The 16,242-nt window shown below is 45.8% G+C and overlaps 1 protein-coding gene across 1 annotated transcript in view; it reads left to right on the top strand.

Annotated features, from left to right (window-relative positions):
• The first annotated feature begins 13,670 nt into the window (after positions 1-13,670).
• LOC134949761 (rap guanine nucleotide exchange factor 1-like) overlaps positions 13,671-16,242 on the top strand; it is a 149,916-nt gene continuing 147,344 nt past the window's right edge. The window contains exon 1 of the mRNA XM_063938504.1: positions 13,671-13,902. Coding sequence (XP_063794574.1) covers positions 13,671-13,902 — 232 coding nt within the window. The remainder of the gene's footprint in view (positions 13,903-16,242) is intronic.

The following is a 16,242-nucleotide window of genomic DNA, read 5'->3' as shown; positions in this document are numbered from 1 at the left end:
GAGACCAGGTCCGAGAACCCTTCTCCACACAATCCTCAGCCTTCCATATGCCTCTTAAGTCGGCATCATCTGTCCATTGCATATTGTACAGGACACGTCAAGCAGAAATCGACATAGCTTTGACTGTAGGACCCAGTATACTCATGTCTCTATGGGCATGTTTTATATATACATATCTCTTAAGACAGCATCTTTTATATATATATATATATATATATATATATATGTATCTATATATATACATATATATATCTATATACATACTAGGGTCTCAATCTCTGCTGATAAGGTACCTGTCCACGCTGCCACAGCGCTATAAACCCATGCCGACACATTCGCCGGTCTGAGTAGTGTACCAGAATGTGCAGTGTGCACGCTATCTGCAGGATCCCTGAGAATAGCTGTAACATCAAGGCTGCCTTTTGTGACACCCTAGGGGAAGATTCCCATCATATCCTGGCCCTAGTGGGGAAAGGATACTGCCTGAGAATTCTTTATGTGAAACTGCAGTCTCTTGTCTGGAGTTTCCCGCTCTTTTTTATCATGAGAGGAGGGAAATTTACCTCAGCTTTCTTCACCTTAAACATGTGTACCCTTGTGACAGGGACAGATGAGTCATCAGTGATATGCAAATCATCTTTTATTACAATAAACATATATTGAATACTTACTTTTCTGCCATCTTGGCTGTAACTTTGCATTATCGTAGTCGATACTGGAGTCAACTCCGTGTCGATATCAGTGTCTATTATTTTGGATAGTGATCATTGAGAGACTCTGAAGGTCTCTGCGACATAGGGACAGACATGGGTAAATTTCCTGTCTGTACTCTAATCTTTTGTGCAATAAATTCACCTTAGCACTTAATTACACATATCCAAACAGGTGTCGGCGTTGTCGACGGAGACACCCTCTCACACACATATTTGCTCCATCTCCTCCTTATGGGAGCCTTTTACCTCAGACATGTCGACACACACGTACCGACACACCACACACTCAGGGAATGCTCATTCGAAGACAATTCCCCCATAAGGCCCTTTGGAGAGACAGAGAGAGAGTATGCCAGCACACACACACACCCCAGTGCTATTAACCCAGGAATAACACAGTAACTTAATGTTAACCCAGTAGCTGCTGTTTATATTGATTTTTGCGCCTAATTATGTGCCCCCCCCCCCCCTCTCTTTTTACCCTCTTCTACCGTGTAACTGCAGGGGAGAGACTGGGGAGCTTCCTCTCAGCGGTGCTGTGGAGAAAAAACATGGCGCTGGTTAGTGCTGGGGAAGAAGCCCCGCCCCCTCAGCGGCGGGCTTCTGTCCCGCGATCTAACAGGGAGTGAACCCACTTGTGGCTGAACTTACGAAGGCGTGCCCCCACCGGGCCTAGCTCCGCCTGTGGAGCCCCAGCGACATGCGGCGGATTTTTGTAGAGGCCGGGGAGGACTTCTGTTCCTGGGAACTAGCTGTGTTGTGCAGCTTCTTTCCTCTGCTCCCGCCTCTGGCAAGAAAGGACGCACCTCGGACTTTCTTGTTTCTTTATTCGGAGGGCTGCATTTGATAATGTCGTGCTTTCCTAGGCTGTGCAGGAATATAAGGCAAAATATCAGAATTACCAGCTATAGCTGTGGAGACCAGGTCCGAGAACCCTTCTCCACACAATCCTCAGCCTTCCACATGCCTCTTAAGTCGGCATCATCTGTCCATTGCATCTTCTACAGGACACGTCAAGCAGAAATCGACATAGCTTTGACTCTAGGACCCAGTATACTCATAGGTGTGCGCAGGGGGGGTGCCTGGTGCGCACAGGCACCCCCTAATGTCTGGCACCCCGATCAGAGCAGGCTGATTACTGTCCCCTCTGTGCTGCACCCTGTCAGGACTGCATTACTGACCGGACGCCTGTGTTAATCAAGGGTGCCACTGACACCAGCTTTCAAATTCCCAGCTCCACTCCATGTACAAAAACAGTGTGATGTGACGTGATTACGTCATGCTGCTCGCACGCCCATCCGTCACACGCCCACCTCTCTCCTTCTATGCTATGCCAACACCAGCCACTGATGAGGATCAGCATGCAGCCAGCGTTCCTCTTAGGAAGACAAATTCAATACTGGCAGACGGCCGGCAGCAGCATTGACACGTCACTCGTTTTTCCAGCAGCAGCAGTACTAGTCTGCGACTGTTAGTGAGTGACTGACTTGTAAGTAAGCAGCTGCAGCTTGCAGGGGAAAGAGAGGGGGAGCCAGACCAGGCTGAGGAGGAGCAGTGTAATTGCAGTGAGTGCCATCAGGGGTGTTTGTTTGGTGCACACCACAACATCTGACAATGTATCTGCTTTATTAAGATTGGTACAAGGGTGGATATTTTATATTGCGTTGGCCATCAATAGATGGTGCTAGACACGCCCAAAAGGCGGTGATAGACACACCCTTCCGACCATGCACCCCCTAATAAAATGTGCTGCGCACGCCAGTGAGTATACTCATGTCTCTTTGGGCATGTTTAATATATATATATATATATATATATAACAATGGCAATGAGAGCGGCACTGGGAGACGTGATCAGCAAGATGAAAAAATCAAGTGCTTTTATTCAGTCTACGTTTCGGGGACGCAGCCCCTTCGTCAGGATAAATTAAATGACAATAATCAGTGTTTAAATACTCGTGCAAATAGAGGTTACTCACCGCCTCCAGCCGTCGCGCCGCCCGGGTGCCGGATCTGACGTCACTCCCCTCATAGGAAGTGTCGCGTCACCGGTCCGTCTAGCCAGCGTTCTCGGGCTGTGGGATACATGCAACCATGACAACGTAAACAACTAATGTGACAACTCAAAACACACAAAAAATAAAGTGCAAATCATACATTTCTAACTGTCATTGTTACATATGTGTAATCAGTTGATATAAAAACTATAATGATGGTGCTCATTAAACTAACAGTCCCTTGCGCTATTAAGAACATGGTACGCTGCTGTATATATATTTTAGTACGCTGTATCTAATTTACATAGTGCATTAAATAATGAATACGTGTCACTTCTAATGAAACATATAAAGGCTGGGAGACAGCTACTAATATCATTTTACATGTATTAAGTATCTTGGGTGACTACTAGTGTCTACCTTTTCTTTACCCCAGAAGATGTTTAATACTAAACTTTATAACTTGAAATAGCATGTAAAAATTTAACCCAATACCTCCATGCGTGCCTAGACGTGTGGAACTACGGATATGGGTGATTCTAAAATTGCTTATAAGAAACATTTCAAACTCAACATCTCATTTAAACCCTTAGGATATACTGTATTAAGGGTTGAAATCCACTTGGCCTCAATCTGCAGCAGTTTTTTTGATCGGTCCCCTCCCCATAACGACGGTGGGACCTGATCAATAATCTTATAACGCAGGGTGGCCATGCCATGTTTGGCTGTTACAAAGTGGCGAGCCACTGGTTGGTCACTTGTCCCTGCTTTATAAGCCTCCCGAATGGCATAGCGATGCTGCGCCATTCGTGTTTTAAATGCACAATCGGTTTTACCGATATATGTTAACCCACAAGGGCATGTCAACATATACACTACAAATTTTGAGTCACAAGATAGTGGATGTTTAATGCTATATCTCTTTCCCGTATGTGGATGCAGAAAAAAATCTCCTGGAGACAAATAACTGCACGTGGTACATCCACTGCACTTAAAGCAGCCATTTTTTCGTTTCAAGAAGTTTTTACTAGGCTGTTCTTTACTAGAGATGAGCGCCTGAAATTTTTCGGGTTTTGTGTTTTGGTTTTGGGTTCGGTTCCGCGGCCGTGTTTTGGGTTCGAACGCGTTTTGGCAAAACCTCACCGAATTTTTTTTGTCGGATTCGGGTGTGTTTTGGATTCGGGTGTTTTTTTCAAAAAACACTAAAAAACAGCTTAAATCATAGAATTTGGGGGTCATTTTGATCCCAAAGTATTATTAACCTCAAAAACCATAATTTACACTCATTTTCAGTCTATTCTGAATACCTCACACCTCACAATATTATTTTTAGTCCTAAAATTTGCACCGAGGTCGCTGTGTGAGTAAGATAAGCGACCCTAGTGGCCGACACAAACACCGGGCCCATCTAGGAGTGGCACTGCAGTGTCACGCAGGATGTCCCTTCCAAAAAACCCTCCCCAAACAGCACATGACGCAAAGAAAAAAAGAGGCGCAATGAGGTAGCTGTGTGAGTAAGATTAGCGACCCTAGTGGCCGACACAAACACCGGGCCCATCTAGGAGTGGCACTGCAGTGTCACGCAGGATGGCCCTTCCAAAAAACCCTCCCCAAACAGCACATGACGCAAAGAAAAAAAGAGGCGCAATGAGGTAGCTGTGTGAGTAAGATTAGCGACCCTAGTGGCCGACACAAACACCGGGCCCATCTAGGAGTGGCACTGCAGTGTCACGCAGGATGTCCCTTCCAAAAAACCCTCCCCAAACAGCACATGACGCAAAGAAAAAAAGAGGCGCAATGAGGTAGCTGTGTGAGTAAGATTAGCGACCCTAGTGGCCGACACAAACACCGGGCCCATCTAGGAGTGGCACTGCAGTGTCACGCAGGATGTCCCTTCCAAAAAACCCTCCCCAAACAGCACATGACGCAAAGAAAAAAAGAGGCGCAATGAGGTAGCTGACTGTGTGAGTAAGATTAGCGACCCTAGTGGCCGACACAAACACCGGGCCCATTTAGGAGTGGCACTGCAGTGTCACGCAGGATGTCCCTTCCAAAAAACCCTCCCCAATCAGCACATGATGCAAAGAAAAAGAAAAGAAAAAAGAGGTGCAAGATGGAATTGTCCTTGGGCCCTCCCACCCACCCTTATGTTGTATAAACAAAACAGGACATGCACACTTTAACCAACCCATCATTTCAGTGACAGGGTCTGCCACACGACTGTGACTGATATGACGGGTTGGTTTGGACCCCCCCCAAAAAAGAAGCAATTAATCTCTCCTTGCACAAACTGGCTCTACAGAGGCAAGATGTCCACCTCATCATCACCCTCCGATATATCACCGTGTACATCCCCCTCCTCACAGATTATCAATTCGTCCCCACTGGAATCCACCATCTCAGCTCCCTGTGTACTTTGTGGAGGCAATTGCTGCTGGTCAATGTCTCCGCGGAGGAATTGATTATAATTCATTTTAATGAACATCATCTTCTCCACATTTTCTGGATGTAACCTCGTATGCCGATTGCTGACAAGGTGAGCGGCGGCACTAAACACTCTTTCGGAGTACACACTTGTGGGAGGGCAACTTAGGTAGAATAAAGCCAGTTTGTGCAAGGGCCTCCAAATTGCCTCTTTTTCCTGCCAGTATAAGTACGGACTGTGTGACGTGCCTACTTGGATGCGGTCACTCATATAATCCTCCACCATTCTATCAATGTTGAGAGAATCATATGCAGTGACAGTAGACGACATGTCCGTAATCGTTGTCAGGTCCTTCAGTCCGGACCAGATGTCAGCATCAGCAGTCGCTCCAGACTGCCCTGCATCACCGCCAGCGGGTGGGCTCGGAATTCTGAGCCTTTTCCTCGCACCCCCAGTTGCGGGAGAATGTGAAGGAGGAGATGTTGACAGGTCGCGTTCCGCTTGACTTGACAATTTTGTCACCAGCAGGTCTTTCAACCCCAGCAGACTTGTGTCTGCCGGAAAGAGAGATCCAAGGTAGGCTTTAAATCTAGGATCGAGCACGGTGGCCAAAATGTAGTGCTCTGATTTCAACAGATTGACCACCCGTGAATCCTTGTTAAGCGAATTAAGGGCTCCATCCACAAGTCCCACATGCCTAGCGGAATCGCTCCGTGTTAGCTCCTCCTTCAATGTCTCCAGCTTCTTCTGCAAAAGCCTGATGAGGGGAATGACCTGACTCAGGCTGGCAGTGTCTGAACTGACTTCAGGTGTGGCAAGTTCAAAGGGCATCAGAACCTTGCACAACGTTGAAATCATTCTCCACTGCGCTTGAGACAGGTGCATTCCACCTACTATATCGTGCTCAATTGTATAGGCTTGAATGGCCTTTTGCTGCTCCTCCAACCTCTGAAGCATATAGAGGGTTGAATTCCACCTCGTTACCACTTCTTGCTTCAGATGATGGCAGGGCAGGTTCAGTAGTTTTTGGTGGTGCTCCAGTCTTCTGTACGTGGTGCCTGTACGCCGAAAGTGTCCCGCAATTCTTCTGGCCACCGACAGCATCTCTTGCACGCCCCTGTCGTTTTTTAAAAAATTCTGCACCACCAAATTCAAGGTATGTGCAAAACATGGGACGTGCTGGAATTTGCCCATATTTAATGCACACACAATATTGCTGGCGTTGTCCGATGCCACAAATCCACAGGAGAGTCCAATTGGGGTAAGCCATTCCGCGATGATCTTCCTCAGTTGCCGTAAGAGGTTTTCAGCTGTGTGCGTATTCTGGAAACCGGTGATACAAAGCGTGGCCTGCCTAGGAAAGAGTTGGCGTTTGCGAGATGCTGCTACTGGTGCCGCCGCTGCTGTTCTTGCGGCGGGAGTCCATACATCTACCCAGTGGGCTGTCACAGTCATATAGTCCTGACCCTGCCCTGCTCCACTTGTCCACATGTCCGTGGTTAAGTGGACATTGGGTACAGCTGCATTTTTTAGGACACTGGTGACTCTTTTTCTGAGGTCTGTGTACATTTTCGGTATCGCCTGCCTAGAGAAATGGAACCTAGATGGTATTTGGTACCGGGGACACAGTACCTCCAACAAGTCTCTAGTTGGCTCTGCAGTAATGATGGATACCGGAACCACGTTTCTCACCACCCAGGATGCCAAGGCCTCAGTTATCCGCTTTGCAGTAGGATGACTGCTGTGATATTTCATCTTCCTCGCAAAGGACTGTTGAACAGTCAATTGCTTACTGGAAGTAGTACAAGTGGGCTTACGACTTCCCCTCTGGGATGACCATCGACTCCCAGCGGCAACAACAGCAGCGCCAGCAGCAGTAGGCGTTACACGCAAGGATGCATCGGAGGAATCCCAGGCAGGAGAGGACTCGTCAGAATTGCCAGTGACATGGCCTGCAGGACTATTGGCATTCCTGGGGAAGGAGGAAATTGACACTGAGGGAGTTGGTGGGGTGGTTTGCGTGAGCTTGGTTACAAGAGGAAGGGATTTACTGGTCAGTGGACTGCTTCCGCTGTCACCCAAAGTTTTTGAACTTGTCACTGACTTATTATGAATGCGCTGCAGGTGACGTATAAGGGAGGATGTTCCGAGGTGGTTAACGTCCTTACCCCTACTTATTACAGCTTGACAAAGGGAACACACGGCTTGACACCTGTTGTCCGCATTTCTGGTGAAATACCTCCACACCGAAGAGCTGATTTTTTTGGTATTTTCACCTGGCATGTCAACGGCCATATTCCTCCCACGGACAACAGGTGTCTCCCCGGGTGCCTGACTTAAACAAACCACCTCACCATCAGAATCCTCCTTGTCAATTTCCTCCCCAGCGCCAGCAACACCCATATCCTCCTCATCCTGGTGTACTTCAACACTGACATCTTCAATCTGACTATCAGGAACTGGACTGCGGGTGCTCCTTCCAGCACTTGCAGGGGGCGTGCAAATGGTGGAAGGCGCATGCTCTTCACGTCCAGTGTTGGGAAGGTCAGGCATCGCAACCGACACAATTGGACTCTCCTTGTGGATTTGGGATTTCGAAGAATGCACAGTTCTTTGCTGTGCTGCTTTTGCCAGCTTGAGTCTTTTCATTTTTCTAGCGGGAGGCTGAGTGCTTCCATCCTCATGTGAAGCTGAACCACTAGCCATGAACATAGGCCAGGGCCTCAGCCGTTCCTTGCCACTCCGTGTCGTAAATGGCATATTGGCAAGTTTACGCTTCTCCTCCGACAATTTTATTTTAGGTTTTGGAGTCCTTTTTTTTCTGATATTTGGTGTTTTGGATTTGACATGCTCTGTACTATGACATTGGGCATCGGCCTTGGCAGACGACGTTGCTGGCATTTCATCGTCTCGGCCATGACTAGTGGCAGCAGCTTCAGCACGAGGTGGAAGTGGATCTTGATCTTTCCCTAATTTTGGAACCTCAACATTTTTGTTCTCCATATTTTAATAGGCACAACTAAAAGGCACCTCAGGTAAACAATGGAGATGGATACTAGTATACAATTATGGACTGCCTGCCGAGTGCAGACACAGAGGTAGCCACAGCCGTGAACTACCGTACTGTACTGTGTCTGCTGCTAATATAGACTGGTTGATAAAGAGATGTCTATGTAACTATGTATGTATAAAGAAGAAAGAAAAAAAAACCACGGTTAGGTGGTATACAATTATGGACGGACTGCCTGCCGAGTGCCGACACAGAGGTAGCCACAGCCGTGAACTACCGCACTGTACTGTGTCTGCTGCTAATATATAGACTGGTTGATAAAGAGATAGTATACTCGTAACTAGTATGTATGTATAAAGAAAGAAAAAAAAACCACGGTTAGGTGGTATATACAATTATGGACGGGCTGCCGAGTGCCGACACAGAGGTAGCCACAGCCGTGAACTACCGCACTGTACTGTGTCTGCTGCTAATATATAGACTGGTTGATAAAGAGATAGTATACTCGTAACTAGTATGTATGTATAAAGAAAGAAAAAAAAACCACGGTTAGGTGGTATATACAATTATGGACGGGCTGCCGAGTGCCGACACAGAGGTAGCCACAGCCGTGAACTACCGCACTGTACTGTGTCTGCTGCTAATATATAGACTGGTTGATAAAGAGATAGTATACTCGTAACTAGTATGTATGTATAAAGAAAGAAAAAAAAACCACGGTTAGGTGGTATATACAATTATGGACGGGCTGCCGAGTGCCGACACAGAGGTAGCCACAGCCGTGAACTACCGCACTGTACTGTGTCTGCTGCTAATATAGACTGGTTGATAAAGAGATAGTATACTCGTAACTAGTATGTATGTATAAAGAAAGAAAAAAAAACCACGGTTAGGTGGTATATACAATTATGGACGGGTTGCCGAGTGCCGACACAGAGGTAGCCACAGCCGTGAACTACCGCACTGTACTGTGTCTGCTGCTAATATATAGACTGGTTGATAAAGAGATAGTATACTCGTAACTAGTATGTATGTATAAAGAAAGAAAAAAAAACCACGGTTAGGTGGTATATACAATTATGGACGGGCTGCCGAGTGCCGACACAGAGGTAGCCACAGCCGTGAACTACCGCACTGTACTGTGTCTGCTGCTAATATATAGACTGGTTGATAAAGAGATAGTATACTCGTAACTAGTATGTATGTATAAAGAAAGAAAAAAAAACCACGGTTAGGTGGTATATACAATTATGGACGGGCTGCCGAGTGCCGACACAGAGGTAGCCACAGCCGTGAACTACCGCACTGTACTGTGTCTGCTGCTAATATAGACTGGTTGATAAAGAGATAGTATACTCGTAACTAGTATGTATGTATAAAGAAAGAAAAAAAAAACCACGGTTAGGTGGTATATACAATTATGGACGGGCTGCCGAGTGCCGACACAGAGGTAGCCACAGCCGTGAACTACCGCACTGTACTGTGTCTGCTGCTAATATATAGACTGGTTGATAAAGAGATAGTATACTCGTAACTAGTATGTATGTATAAAGAAAGAAAAAAAAACCACGGTTAGGTGGTATATACAATTATGGACGGGCTGCCGAGTGCCGACACAGAGGTAGCCACAGCCGTGAACTACCGCACTGTACTGTGTCTGCTGCTAATATAGACTGGTTGATAAAGAGATAGTATACTCGTAACTAGTATGTATGTATAAAGAAAGAAAAAAAAACCACGGTTAGGTGGTATATACAATTATGGACGGGCTGCCGAGTGCCGACACAGAGGTAGCCACAGCCGTGAACTACCGCACTGTACTGTGTCTGCTGCTAATATATAGACTGGTTGATAAAGAGATAGTATACTCGTAACTAGTATGTATGTATAAAGAAAGAAAAAAAAAACACGGTTAGGTGGTATATACAATTATGGACGGGCTGCCGAGTGCCGACACAGAGGTAGCCACAGCCGTGAACTACCGCACTGTACTGTGTCTGCTGCTAATATAGACTGGTTGATAAAGAGATAGTATACTACTAATATTATATATACTGGTGGTCAGGTCACTGGTCACTAGTCACACTGGCAGTGGCACTCCTGCAGCAAAAGTGTGCACTGTTTAATTTTAATATAATATTATGTACTCCTGGCTCCTGCTATAACCTATAACTGGCACTGCAGTGCTCCCCAGTCTCCCCCACAATTATAAGCTGTGTGAGCTGAGCACAGTCAGATATATATATACATTGATGCAGCACACTGGGCTGAGCAGTGCACACAGATATGGTATGTGACTGAGTCACTGTGTGTATCGTTTTTTTCAGGCAGAGAACGGATATATTAAATAAAACAAACAACTGCACTGTCTGGTGGTCACTGTGGTCGTCAGTCACTAAACTCTGCACTCTCTTCTACAGTATCACAGCCTCAGGTCAATCTCTCTCTCTCTCTCTCAACCCTAATCTAAATGGAGAGGACGCCAGCCACGTCCTCTCCCTATCAATCTCAATGCACGTGTGAAAATGGCGGCGACGCGCGGCTCCTTATATAGAATCCGAGTCTCGCGATAGAATCCGAGCCTCGCGAGAATCCGACAGCGTCATGATGACGTTCGGGCGCGCTCGGGTTAACCGAGCAAGGCGGGAAGATCCGAGTCGCTCGGACCCGTGAAAAAAAACATGAAGTTCGGGCGGGTTCGGATTCAGAGAAACCGAACCCGCTCATCTCTATTCTTTACCAAACTTAGATAAGTCTGTTTTCACCACATAGTCCCTGATGCTCCTTCCCTTAGAGTAACTATTGAGAAGCCTAGACTGGTATACTTCACCCAGATCCTTATCAGTCGCCACTATAGGCCATATTGATTTAGTACTATTGGCTATTTGTTTACTGCTAGTACTAAATTGGGTGACCCAAGGTATCCTGCCTCTAAGTTGTTTTTGTGGTTTAAGGGTCAGTAATTGCTGCCTCGTTTTCCCTAGGGCTTTATACTTGGCCTGTTCTAGGAGTTCACTGGGATAGCCCCTTTCTCTAAATTTGGTGGTCATTAATTCCAACTGTTTATCACGGTCAGCCACTACGTTAGTAATGCGGCATACCCTTAGGAATTGGGAATAAGGTAGACCCCGTACAGTAGCTTTTGGGTGAAAACTATCAAATCTTAACAAGTTGTTTCTATCTGTCACCTTAGTGTACAGCTTGGTACTGATTTTCCCTTCTGTGACTGTGATACATACATCCAAGAAATTAATCTGTGTATCATCTGTCTCAACTGTAAATTTAATGGGGCTTACTGTGGAGTTATGATGATCAATTAACTCAATCAAATTATTTTTAGGGCCTCCCCAAAAGATCAGGACGTCATCTATGTAACGTTGGTACAAGCATATTTGTGACGTGATAGTAGTATCCTGAAAAAAAAGTTCTCTTTCTAGTTCCCACATATACGCATTGGCAAATGCCGGGGCCACAGCCGACCCCATGGCACAACCGGTACATTGGATATAAAACTTACTATCGTACATGAAATAATTATGTACCAGTGTAAACTCTAAGAGTGATAGGAAAAATTCAATGTCTGGGCCAATGTAATGTGGATTGTTAGTTATTAGATGTCTAACAGCCTGTACACCGGCCCCATGTGGGATGCAGGTGTACAGGCTAGACACATCAATGGATGCCAGTGTGGTATCTTGGGGTAATATCCCTATATTCTCAAGTAGACGCAACAGGGCTGAAGTATCTTTAAGGTGCGTTGTTGTATTTTGAATGCACGGTTGTAAATAGCTGTCACAGAAGACAGAAATTACTTCACAAAGTGACCCTCTGGCCGAGATTATGGGCCTCCCCGGTGGATTCACTGCATCTTTATGGATTTTGGGGATCACATAAAATACAGGAACCACCGGGCAGTCTACACACAGTGCTTTATTCACACCTACTGAAATAATTCCATTATCCACAGCATGTTTTAGCATACCCTCCAACTCCTTCTTAAAAACATTGGTTGGATCTCTAGATAACATTGCATATGGGGATTTGTCAGATAATAGACGTTCACATTCATATTTATACTTCACCGTGTCTAGTACCACTATACCCCCACCCTTATCAGCCTGCCGTATGATGATATCCTCTCTTTTACTAAGACTCTTTAAGGCTTCAAATTCATCTTTACTGAGGTTAGGAAATGCCTTGGTCTTAGGACTTAAATCAACATCGTCCAGCATTCTGCTGAAAGTTTTGATGGAGTTATTGGTAGTGTGAGGTTCAAACGTGGACCTTGTCAAACGTCTCACCTGGGGTGGTAGAGAGTCCGTCACTGTAGATGTTCCAGATGTATCCTGTTTGGAAAAATGTTCTTTAAGTTTAAGAGTTCTCGTCAATTTGTAGTTGTCAATTTTCTGTTGAAATGGATCTGCTGTCTTGGTGGGGATGAAGGATAAGCCTCTGCTCAGAACTCTGGATTCCATTTCAGAGATATGATTCGAGGATAGGTCGAAGATTAGTTGCGTCTCCCCTTCGGTGGTTTTGTTCCGGTGTTGGCTCCTCGCTTGCCTTTTTGTCTGCCCCCCTCTCCTTGTGGAGGCACCTCTCTTCCGGCTATTATCGCCCGGGTACGTACCCCTAAAGGGATTTCCCTTCTATTCTGTGGGGTGTCATGGGTTGCTTCATCAGCTTCACTAGCTGAGGTGCTGGAGAAATGTGGGCGCTGTGTCCTCCTCCTGAATGTTACTGGATGCCCTCCACGGGGCGGAAGGGGTTGGCTAGCTAACCACGCATAGACTTTATGCTGATCATAATCTTGCTGTACTTTAATCCTCTTCTGCTTTTTAAATTTGATCAGGTTTAATTTATATTGTTCCACTTCATCAGTGAGTTTGCTCAGCCAGTCAGGGACAGGTGCTGTATCCAGATTATTCTCATTCTGGAAAAGAGCTATCTTATTTCTTGTGAGTGTTAGCTCCCGAGTGGACTCTTCGATCACAAGCAGTAGCAAGTCCATAGAGCACTTATTAAGTACCGCTATCCATTTCTTGTAGAAATTTAAATCATAGCGGCCTATAGTCGGCATGTTGTGGATCCTGAATCCACGTGGTATTTGCTTCGCTCTATAATAATCTGACAGGGTAATAGCATGATACATAAAATCTATCTCCCTTTTCCGGAGCTTGAGCAGTTCTTTAAAGGTATCCTCACCAGATTTAGCAATATCAGCATCAAATACTGTTTCCTTACTTAATATGCTTTCCGCCTCTGCCTCAGAAAAGCTTAGTGTTTCATAAGTGTCACAGTGTAAAAATCGGGTTGCTCCCTCCGCAGCTGCGTCGTTAGGGCTTGTCATCATGAGCACACTGATAAACGTGCAATCGAAAGTGCTGATTAAAGTGCAAAACAGTGCTAAATTTAAAGTGCTGGTGCTTTAAAAACCTCCTGCGAGTGGTTAATGGGTATACCTGGGTGCCTTGGTCCAAGCTCAGGGTCCTGTAGCATCAGTGTCCTTTGCTTCATATAACATGCAGAATGACCCGGCACTCCATACGCTCCCCAGCGTTAAAGAAACCTTGCCCCCGTGCCTTCACCTCCTGGAAGAATCCCTTCTATAACAATGGCAATGAGAGCGGCACTGGGAGACGTGATCAGCAAGATGAAAAAATCAAGTGCTTTTATTCAGTCTACGTTTCGGGGACGCAGCCCCTTCGTCAGGATAAATTAAATGACAATAATCAGTGTTTAAATACTCGTGCAAATAGAGGTTACTCACCGCCTCCAGCCGTCGCGCCGCCCGGGTGCCGGATCTGACGTCACTCCCCTCATAGGAAGTGTCGCGTCACCGGTCCGTCTAGCCAGCGTTCTCGGGCTGTGGGATACATGCAACCATGACAACGTAAACAACTAATGTGACAACTCAAAACACACAAAAAATAAAGTGCAAATCATACATTTCTAACTGTCATTGTTACATATGTGTAATCAGTTGATATAAAAACCATAATGATGGTGCTCATTAAACTAACAGTCCCTTGCGCTATTAAGAACATGGTACGCTGCTGTATATATATTTTAGTACGCTGTATCTAATTTATATAGTGCATTAAATAATGAATACGTGTCACTTCTAATGAAACATATAAAGGCTGGGAGACAGCTACTAATATCATTTTACATGTATTAAGTATCTTGGGTGACTACTAGTGTCTACCTTTTCTTTACCCCAGAAGATGTTTAATACTAAACTTTATAACTTGAAATAGCATGTAAAAATTTAACCCAATACCTCCATGCGTGCCTAGACGTGTGGAACTACGGATATGGGTGATTCTAAAATTGCTTATAAGAAACATTTCAAACTCAACATCTCATTTAAACCCTTAGGATATACTGTATTAAGGGTTGAAATCCACTTGGCCTCAATCTGCAGCAGTTTTTTTGATCGGTCCCCTCCCCGTAACGACGGTGGGACCTGATCAATAATCTTATAACGCAGGGTGGCCATGCCATGTTTGGCTGTTACAAAGTGGCGAGCCACTGGTTGGTCACTTGTCCCTGCTTTATAAGCCTCCCGAATGGCATAGCGATGCTGCGCCATTCGTGTTTTAAATGCAGCGGGGAGCGTATGGAGTGCCGGGTCATTCTGCATGTTATATATATATATATATATATATATATATATATACATACCTATCACTTAAGACAGCATCTTTAATATATATATATATTTCTATATATACATATATATATATATATATATATATCTATATGCATCCTAGGGTCTCAATCTCTGCTGATAAGGTACCTGTCCACGCTGCCACAGCGCTATAAACCCATGCCGACACAATCGCCGGTCTGAGTAGTATACTAGAATGTGCACGCTATCTGCAGGATTCCTGAGAATAGCTAGTGCTACCTTCTGGGCAAACGGGACACCCTAGGGGAAGATTCCCATCACATCCTGGCCCTAGTGGGGAAAGGATACTGCTTGAGAATTTTTTGTGGGAAGCTGCAGTCTCTTGTCTGGAGTTTCCCGCTCTTTTTCCTCATGAGAGGAGGGAAATTTACCTCAGCTTTCTTCCCATTAACATGTGTACCCTTGTGTCAGGGACAGATGAGTCATCAGTGATATGCAAATCATCTTTTATTACAATAATCATATATTGAATACCTTTCAGCCAACTTGGCTGTAACTTTGCATTATCGTAGTCGACACTGGAGTCAAACTCCGTGTCGATATCAGTGTTTATAATTTTGGATAGTGAGCATTGAGAGACTCTGAAGGTCTCTGTGACATAGGGACAGACAAGGGTAGATTTCCTGTCTGTTCTCTAATCTTTTGTGCAATAAATTCACCTCAGCTCTTACACATATCCAAACAGGTGTCGGCGTTGTCGACGGAGACACCCTCTCACACACATATTTGCTCTATCTCCTCCTAAGGGGAGCCTTTTACCTCAGACATGTCGACACACACGTACCGACACACCACACACACAGGGGATGCTCTATTTGAAGACAGTTCCCCCACAAGGCCCTTTGGAGAGACAGAGAGAGAGTATGCCAGCACACACCCCAGCGCTATATGACCCAGGAATCACACAGTAACTTAGTGTTAACCCAGTAGCTGCTGTATATATTATTTTTACGCCAAATTTATGTGCCCCCCCTCTCTTTTACACCCTCTCTATCATGCAGGGGAGAGCCTGGGGAGCTTCCTCTCAGCGGATCTGTGGAGAGAAAATGGCGCTGGTGAGTGCTGAGGAAGAAGGCCCCGCCCCCTCAGCGGCGGGCTTCTCCCGCGATTTTGTGTAAAATTAATGGCGGGGGCTCATGCATATAACAGTGTCCAACTGTATATATGCTGCTTTTGCCAGGAGGTACTTAATTGCTGCCCAGGGCGCCCCCCCCCCCTGCGCCCTGCACCCTACAGTGACCGGAGTGTGTGGGTGTAATGTGGGAGCAATGGCGCACAGCTGCAGTGCTGTGCGCTACCTCATGTGAAGACAGGAGTCTTCTGCCGCCGATTTCGATGTCTTCTTGCTTCTGCCGGCTTCTGTCTTCTGGCTCTGCGAGGGGGACGGCGGCGCGGCTCCGGGAACGG

The sequence above is a fragment of the Pseudophryne corroboree genome, chromosome 8 (genome assembly GCF_028390025.1).
Source record: "Pseudophryne corroboree isolate aPseCor3 chromosome 8, aPseCor3.hap2, whole genome shotgun sequence".
In the NCBI taxonomy this organism is placed as follows: domain Eukaryota; kingdom Metazoa; phylum Chordata; class Amphibia; order Anura; family Myobatrachidae; genus Pseudophryne; species Pseudophryne corroboree.
Note: the sequence above shows the minus strand (reverse complement) of the source record. Positions and strands in the feature narration are given on the sequence as shown.